The sequence below is a fragment of the Macrobrachium rosenbergii genome, chromosome 57 (assembly GCF_040412425.1).
Source record: "Macrobrachium rosenbergii isolate ZJJX-2024 chromosome 57, ASM4041242v1, whole genome shotgun sequence".
Lineage (NCBI taxonomy): Eukaryota > Metazoa > Arthropoda > Malacostraca > Decapoda > Palaemonidae > Macrobrachium > Macrobrachium rosenbergii.
Window position 1 is genome coordinate 3,870,850 of NC_089797.1, and position 9,541 is coordinate 3,880,390.

Sequence of the window (9,541 nt, forward strand, 5' to 3'; positions counted from 1 at the left end):
AAACGGTTGTCACCAGTCACTCAAACCTGTGGACCCTTGTAATGCGTAATTATTGGCCTATGTATGTATTTTGGTAATTTGATTAGATAACGACGTCCTAATGATAGTACAAAAAACAAAGGAAAGTGATAATTAATAAAAGAATATTGAAACGTATATATTTGAAAGTCAATATAGACTCAGACTTCGCTGTTCCAGCAATCACACAAAGAATATTTCTTAGCCACCCAAAGTATTATCTAAAGTCCTTCAGTTTGTCAATTCATTTTTAAGGTAATCATTAACATATAACGCAAATAACGAAAACACAATCTGAGAAACACTGCTAATTTTAATTCGCTTCTGAAGACCGAACACCAACATGAAATCACAAAGGGCGATTTCCTGTGGCTCTAAAATATCAATCTCGACCCTAACGCCTTTGATGATAAGATTGCATTATTTTGACTGATCTTTCATAAGAGGTCTATAATTGAGACTCTGTCCCTATCACCCTCTTATCAGTAGGTTCGTAAATACGTATCTCGTTATCTTTATCGGCCTTATCTCGAAAGAGTGTCACCAAAGCGCTTTGGAAACCGTTCCGTCAGATTGTGCTCCGAGAGAGTTTCAATTCGTTTTAACGATTTTTTTTTTTATTTGTTCGTGAGAAACTGGTGTTACTGTGTGTGTGTGTGTGTGTGTGTGTGTTGTTAAGTAAATTGTAATAGGTATCCTTGCTTATGGTATGATGTTCTGCACGTGACTGCAATCATTATGGCATGCAACACAAACGCTATGCCTTGAGACAAGTCCATAATTGCAGCTCGCGCTCTGCACCTAAATACAAATGGCTTGATGCACGGCACCTGCTCTGCACCCAGTTGGAAATGTGTAGAGAGCAATGCATCCCCTTGCAATAAGTAAACATACATATTCTTCCCCTAAAAAAACTATTATTTAGCGAGCAATAACGATCCAGAAGTCAGGTTAGGCCTACACACCAGCCGGTAAGCCACAAGGCCTGTAGACCTACACGTCATAAAAAGCTTTACAATTCTCGAATTTATTGGAGGGGCGGAATTTGAACATAGATGCCCTTTTCACCTTTATGACTTTGAGGCATTTACCTTTATGAATGATTTTGCCCTTTTGACTTAAGGCGTGGCCAGGTGGTATTATGACAGGTAGGCAGGTATCTGGTGTCCGTCAGTGCCTTTGTAGGCCTATACGCCCAATCTGAGGCATTTTAAGATTATCTTTGTTGTAAGGCCGAAAGAATATGTGGAAAAGTGATGAAAACACGTCTGCATGTGTGTACGTATACACACACACACACCAGAGAGAGAGAGAGAGAGAGAGAGAGAGAGAGAGAGAGAGAGAGAGAGAGAGAGAGTATTCTGCTGCGATATATGCAGCTCACTCAACGATCGTATTGTCATATATTAAATTATGCTCAGTCACAGATAAGGTTTTTCATTACTGGAACATCCGGTTAATAACACATTTGACATCACACGTTCGTGTGCGTGCACATTAATATGATTTCTGTGATTGTACTTGAATGTAAACACTACGTACACACAAACACACACACATTATATATATATATATATATATATATATATATATATATATATATATATATATATATATATATATATATATATATATGTGTGTGTGTGTGTGTGTGTGTGTGTGTAATTATAATAGTCACAATATCCTCTTAAACCTCGTTCTGATTAGGGACCCGGGTTCGTTTCCCGCTATCGGACATCACAATTTCTTTATTTTTCTTGCACTTGGGTCTTAAGGCTTCATAGTGACAAGCGTATCCAAAAAGCGCGAAGATTCCAGAAGTTATGAGGACACTGTGGCTATTACAATTACATCTGTGTCTGGTAAAAGGTGACCAGTAGATTCTACACACACACACACACACACATATATATATATATATATATATATATATATATATATATATATATAGAATGAAGAAAAATTTTAATGATAAAAATTTTAACAGTCGTCACACAGTCAAGAGCTATCATAACCAACCACATTCCTCCTTCAGTCTTGCTTATCAAGTTAATCTTATCACAATAAATTTTTACCATTTAAACAAATTGATAAAGAAATAGGAATTCATTCCTAATGTTGCCTCGTTGGTAAGACTCTTCTGAAAAGTATTAGTAGACGAAGTAAGGATATACATTATAATTTCACTTTTATACCTTTTATAGTTTGGTATTTATCAGCCGGTTAAATGCTAGAATTTTGGGGAATTAAATGACACCAGACAACAGTCTATCATAAAATAATCTTTGCACGTATCAAAGAAACAGATTTTAGTTTTCTGTCAAAGAAAACTATTGTGCCGACTTTGTCTGTTTGTCCGCACTTTTTCTGTCCGCCCTCAGATCTTCAAAATTACTAAGGCTAGAGGGCTGCAAATTGGTATGTTGATCATCCACCCTCCAGTCATCAAACATACCAAATTGCAGCCCTCTAGCCTCGTTAGTTTTTATATTTTATTTAAGGTTAAAATTAGCCATAATCGTGCGTCTGGCAACGATATAGGACAGGCAACTACCGAGCCGTGGTTAAAGTTACATGGGCCTCGGCTCATACAGCATTATACCGAGACCACAGAAAGATACATCTATTTTCGGTGGACCTTGAATATACTCTATACAGAAAACTCGACTGCTCCGAAGAAACTTGTTAATAGTTGACAACGCTGCCCCTCCGACGCTCACAAGAAAATAGACCGACATTACCCTTCTGTACATCACGCAAACGACAAGACATTTTTCGACGGTGGTGTTGCTGTGTCTCCAAAACGCCTCCTGCGTTCGCAAACAGCTGTTGTGCTTGCAAAGAGTCTCGGCCCGTTTTGCGAGCGCTTATCCAATCTAAAAGGATCAAATCTCTTGCTTGCAGGTGGCTGTGAGCGCCGCTGCACCGTGCAGAGATCTGAAAGTTGCCCCGAGAATGACTCCGCCACATCCGTCTTGTTTAGGGGGAGAGTTGTCACTTTCAAGTGGTGCCGTAGTTAGGATTTGCATAGCAATCTTTTTGAGTGAGTTAGCTAAGATGTTTTAGGTGGTTAAGGCGTGGTTTTTAGTTTTCTGAAAAGTAAACTGTCTGGCAGTCCGCACTTTTTTCTGCCCGCACTTTTTCTGTCCGCCCTCTGATCTTCAAAACTACTGGCGCTAGAGGGCTGCAAATTGGTATGTTGATCATCCACCCTCCACTCATCAAACTTACCAAATTGCAACCCTCTGGCCTCTGTAGTTTTATTTTATTTAAGGTTAAAGTTAGCCATAATCGTGCATCTGGCAACGATATAGGCCAGGCCACCGTTGTACCGAGACCACCGAAAGATAGATCTATTTTCTGTGGCCATATACGCTGTACAGAAAACTCGGTTGCGCCGAAGAGACCTGGACGCATATTTTACTTGTTTGAATTGAGGTGTATTGAGAGTCAATGACTGAAATAGATATGGGAGTAAGAATAAATAAATTTGCCAGCATAGTACTAATTTTATGTCTTTTTTTTTTTTTTCCTCAAAACATCAGCCTAGGAGACATAGGAAATACAAGTCTATATCAATATCGCATTAGATTATCTTAATGTCGTTATTTCCAAGTTGTCTGAAGTTGGTCTCTTTGCATAAAACAGCAACAGGAGATTAGAGAGAGTTATTACAACTCTAAAATTCGACCTTATAACTTTGTCCTGTTCTTGGTCGACACAATTAGTACAGGTTGGACCCAGAACTGAGATTAGTCATGGCTTTGAATGGTAATACCCCTTCTCTGCAGGGAAACGGTATAATAAAATTGATAATTATAATGAAGTTGTGCATAAATATACCCCAGGAATTTCAGGACCTTGTGTATGTAACCTTGGACGAAATTACAAGTTACTGATCTTACTGATCTTACTGTAGATTTCAAATAAACAACAATATATATTTCATTTAGTCACGACATTGTGTCTTTGTTATCAGATCAATAATAATAATAATAATAATAATAATAATAATAATAATAATAATAATAATAATAATAATAGGCTTACTGGTTACATTAATGACGACATACCCATTACGTATACTAAAGACACTCGCCTCGAAGAAGCAGCAATTATTATTTTTTTGTTATCATCAGAAATCAAGTGGCAGTATCTGTGGTAAACAATCGGATAACAATCAGTGGTGATTGTTGTCTTATCGGTGTTTACGTGTTTACAGAAGAGAATTATAACACCAGAGAGACGCCAACTTAGGCTTATGAGATGGTGAGGCCACTGACTGATTATAAAGTAACCTGAATGTTTTATGTGTGTGTATATGTATATATATGTAGGAGTATATGTGTGTGTATGTGTATTAGTTAGGGTTAAAGTCCTCCTGGGACTCTGTAGGCTCATAGGGCAGGCGCTGATCTCCTGTTTCTTATATATATAAACACATTTGGCGTTTTATTTTAATTGTCCTGTTCCCTGCTCCTGAACGGTTGATCCTAATCCTTTGTAAAAACCTCTTTAAATATTTAATCCTGTTTTGCCAGTTCTACTAATTCTTCAATTGTGTTGGATTCCAGGTACATATGTTTCCTTTATAATCCCCATCTGTCATTTATATGAGCTTTCTTTGTAAACATACTTTTATATTTCTTCAGTCTGCTAAGTAAAGGACATAGCGTCGGAAGGCCTTGCAGCACTCCAGTGTTTCCGTTTCCTTCGTGGATTTTATCTTTATTTATAAGCACATTTATATATACATATATATATATATGTATAAATGTGTATATATATAAATACATGTATGTATAATATATATACATACACACGTATATATATATGAAGCAAAACAAGGTGTTTTTCAAGGTCAGACCGATCGTCACTGACAACCAGATACGACCTTTAAAAAAGATGATTAGATATTTGTTTAAAACGCAAACAGGAAGGACAATAATTTGTCGTGAGACTGAATAAACAAATAGTTAATGATTCTTCAGAGAATCAGATATGACTGAGATTAAACTGAACACCAGGAGGTTTCTTTTCTTTGTTTGTTGATAATAATAACAGTGATAATATTAATAATAATAATATTAGCCGACCTGCCTGCTATCTATACCTGTATAACGTATACCTTAATAATAATAATAATAATAATAATAATAATAATAATAATAATAATAATAATAATAATAATAATAATAATGATATCCTCTTTTTAAACAGCTCTTACAAGTGTGCGTTTGATTCTGGTGGTCTTCTGACCAAAGAGCGCTCAGAATAGATGAAGATACAGCAAGGGTGGTCTCTAAAATATTACAGCTTTCCTCAGGAATTTCAGCAAAGTAGTTCTCTTCTCCAGCATTTGTACTACCCACCACAGTCGATTAAGTACCAATTATACTCAGGTCAGCTGAGGTACTGTTTATTCTAGCAGAATATATCCGTATCTTCCTGCTCTTGTCCACGATTTGAAACTTGATACTCACAGTAGTGAGGTGAGTATCACAGCCACTAGACCTATAGCTCATTACGCATACAAACTTAGTTTCCTCAGCTAACATTCCTGTGTTTAACTTAGGATATCTTTTCAAATCGCTTAATTCACGCAAAGTCATTTATATTGCAATAAAAAAGAAACATCTTAACCGGCCCCTCAAGTAGCCAGTCGAGAGATATGATTCATATTTCGTATTTCAAATTGCTGTCAGGCAATTATAAATTAACCCCTTTTTATCATTTACGTAATCTCAGATCTAAGAGATTATCAAATCAACCGCGACTTCGAAGGTTGAATAATTCATCCTTATCTCCTTAATTAAATCACAGTCTGGGCCCACCTCATCGTACGGTGATATAGACTCAACTGAGACTATTTGCCGTAACTGACTCTCTCCATTGACTCGGGTTGACTCAAAGGTTTCAGTGTGACGCTTTTCCGCTACACAAGACCGTTCCAGAACGTTCTGTTTTGTGCTGCAGGCTTGTTCTTGCATAACATACTGGGTCAACGCCAGTGATCTTACTTTAGTGACGCAGTTTTAAAAATAATTAACGAATTAGTCTATAGGCCAGTGGCTCTAGGTCTAGGTCCAGGGTCTATCCACTAGTCCGAATCTGTAATTGACCTCTACAGTGAATGTTGTCAACACTAGATAAATATTTTTGTTGTATAAAAGATAATGAAATCGAATGATTTGTTAACGAGAGTTTGTTTTTTTTTCAAAGTCAAGGTCAGTGAACTGGAAACACACTGAGAACCTTCATAGGTCTACAATCCACAAGTTAAGAACCACTGTTCCAGAATTAAAATGTATCTTTTGTTCAGTTACGAGAGAGAGAGAGAGAGAGAGAGAGAGAGAGAGAGAGAGAGAGAGAGAGAGAGAGATTCCAAAATGTTAGATATAAAATCGATCTTGAAAACAGCTGTTAGGATGTAATGTAATAGCAGTAGTAGACTATAAAATGGATTTTTTCCTTTTTAGTCCACGTCAGACAGGATAAGAATCTCTCTATATTTCTGGATGATGTATCTAAAATCAATAATTTTTCAAATTTCAAGGCAAAATGAAAAAATGTTATGAATATGGAATAGATGAAAAAGAAAATTAATTATTTATGTACAATCATCGTATTTAACAAGGGGTGAAATCACCGTATATTGGTATATTGGTATATCTTTCTATATTACTGTGCAGGTGTTTCTATATGTATGTAATTTCTTGCCACTTTGGAATAGAAACTAGTGGGAGAGTAAGTGGTGGACTTTTGTCTATCTTTTTAGCAGTACGTAATGGAGGCCATCTAATTTAGATTAGTTTACAGTAAATTATACGTTTTCTATATTAAGCAGATGTGACTTAAAGGAAAATGAAACTGGTTATATCTTGGTAGACTAATATATTTTTACTCATAAAAATGCTCTCTCTCTCTCTCTCTCTCTCTCTCTCTCTCTCTCTCTCTCTCTCTCTCTCTCTCTCTCTCTCTCTCTCTCTCTCTCTCTCTCTCTCTCTCTCCTAGATATATAAATGACATAAATAAATGCATTTTTAATATACTTTTGCAGATCATGTTAATATTACTAGGACTATACTGAAAGAAGTACAAGCTTGTAATTATTCCTCCTGCATGACTGGCCTGGTTCCCGAGTTTACAAATGTTGCATAACGACGAATATAAAGCAGAAAAAGGACTGGTTTCCTCCGAAGGCTCAGAAATAAGTACGATGAGGTGACAATAATTCTGAGTTATTTTATAAGATTGGTAAACTGTTTTAAATGAGGCAGAAGAAATTCTGAAGACAGACTGTGCAGTGGTGGGCGATCGACTGCACTCTCGGAGGAATCCAAAACTGGTTGGTGATGTTGACCAGATTATTATACGTAAGATGGTATCCCAAGTATGTTCCTCTTCAATTTTACAGCTAATTTGAAACAGATGAGGCTTGGTACGTGTTCGATGCTGGTGAAAGAATGAGAAACCCACAAGTACACCATTTTTCGGGAGTTTTTGAACTGGTGATGATACTTAGGCCTAAGGGTCGGGCTGTTGAGTGGTTTAGGCCAAGGTCGAGACTGAAGTTAAGGTTTAGGTCTAGGTAGAGGCTGAAGTCAAGGTTTAGGTCAAGGTAGAGGTTGAAGTCAAGCTTTAGGTCAAGGTATAGGTCAAGGTTAAGGTTCTAATTCTCGAGAATTTCTAATGCTCAATTCTCGAGAATTTCTAGTTCTCGATTCTCGAGAATTTCTAATTCTCTAGACTTTCTATAGATATAGATATAGATATAGATATAGATATAGATATAGATATAGATATAGATATAGATATAGATATATATTCATTTATTTATTAGAACCCTCTGAGATGAGAATAACGTGAGGCTCTTGCCACGTAGACCTTGTCCCCAGTGGCAATTGGTCCCGTTTTGTCAATGCTCATGGTGACTCCGAATATTGGGCTCCTGGCCCACCGCTTTGCCAGCTCAGGAGGGTCTTGTAGAAGCCTGTACCTGATGGAGAAAGGTCAGGTGAATAAATTAAGTAAGTCAATAAATAAAAATGTCAGAAACTTACGTTTATCTTCCCTATAAATCAAGTCACTGACTTGTGTAAGGAGATGAAAATCATGAGGTTGCTACTTCTCTCTCTCTCTCTCTCTCTCTCTCTCTCTCTCTCTCTCTCTCTCTCTCTCTCTCTCTCTCTCTCTCTCCTTTAACTATATCTCCGTTTATATTCTCTTTCTTCCATCTTACTTTCTACCCTCTCCCAACAACTGTTTTAACATTATTTTCAACGCTGAATGACTTCGTAGGTCCCAGAGCTTGTTTTTGGCCTAAGCTTTATATTCCAATTCTAGTTTCAGCTCTCTCTCTCTCTCTCTCTCTCTCTCTCTCTCTCTAAATGTAAATATAAATATAAATACAGCCAAGACTACAAAATTTCCTTTAGGATGGGAATTACAGCAGATATAATCATGAATGCTATCAAATTTTGAGAACCAACTTCCTCCCTTTCTGTTAATATAGATTCTATACCTATAACTATGTTTGCCATGTTTTGAGTACTTACTTTCTCAAAGTGGTCAGAGGCTCCATATTTGGGTGCCTTTCGCCCGTGACTGGATCAACCGTCACCAAAATACACCTGTAGAAGGAGGAAGCATGAATGACGTTATACAAGTATACCCTTCCTCACGAACAGGAAATTCACATAGCGACTGGATAATTGTCCATTAAGCTTTTGTTACCAAACAGGTGCTGTATATATCCACTGAATTATGAAGGGTTTGTTATAACAATTATCTTTCCAGTTGCCTTTGAAACGAAGAGAAACTGTGACCCAGTTGTCGACTTCGGCCTTATTGTGGCACAATGCAGTTGAGGTCATATTTTCAAGGTCTGATTCAAGTTGGCAAGCATTATGTAGGCCTATAGGCCTAATAATTGTGGATTTCATGTTGCTTTTAGTGGTCCTGTAGTTGCCTCTAGACAGTATGATATTTTATTATGTAAAGAAGCTTTAGTTTTTCAACTGGGACTAAAATAGCCTCATGTTAGCATTCGACCTTTCCAGCTGGGATCGCTGATTGACTAATAATAATAATAATAATAATAATAATAATAATAATAATAATAATAATAATAATAATAATAATAATAATAATAATGAGGAGGATAGTCCCCTTATCTCATTTTTGGACCTCATTTAAACCCATCACCGCTCAAACTAAGCTCCAAAGGTCTATTCCCTGCACCTCTGTAATAATTTTCTGGTTGAAGCTGGTAACCCAACGACAGATTACCTAAAAAGAAAACGAGCTCTTATGGGAAACTCAAATAACCAGCCCACTGAAGACCACCTCACCTTTCACAGGGCTTCAGACGTCTCAGAACGACTTGCCCGATCTTGACGTAGATCCAGTCGTCTTCGTCGTAGGGCGACGACTTCCGGACGACGATGTTCGGACGGAAGTTCTCGATGGTCACAGGTTCTTCCAGCCTGCTGTTGAGGTCGTTGAGAGATGACTGAGAACT

The 9,541-nt window shown here is 37.1% G+C and overlaps 1 protein-coding gene across 1 annotated transcript in view; it reads right to left on the reverse strand.

Annotated features, from left to right (window-relative positions):
* Positions 1-6,892: 6,892 nt before the first annotated feature.
* The window catches only part of LOC136837029 (mitochondrial amidoxime-reducing component 1-like), an 18,145-nt gene continuing 15,496 nt past the window's right edge, over positions 6,893-9,541 (reverse strand). The window contains exons 6-8 of the mRNA XM_067101578.1: positions 9,372-9,541; positions 8,577-8,651; positions 6,893-8,017 (exon numbers count right to left, since the gene is read on the reverse strand). The exon at positions 9,372-9,541 is cut by the window's right edge and continues 33 nt beyond it. Of these exons, the coding sequence (XP_066957679.1) occupies positions 7,858-8,017; positions 8,577-8,651; positions 9,372-9,541 (405 nt within the window). The 3' untranslated portion in view covers positions 6,893-7,857. The remainder of the gene's footprint in view (positions 8,018-8,576; positions 8,652-9,371) is intronic.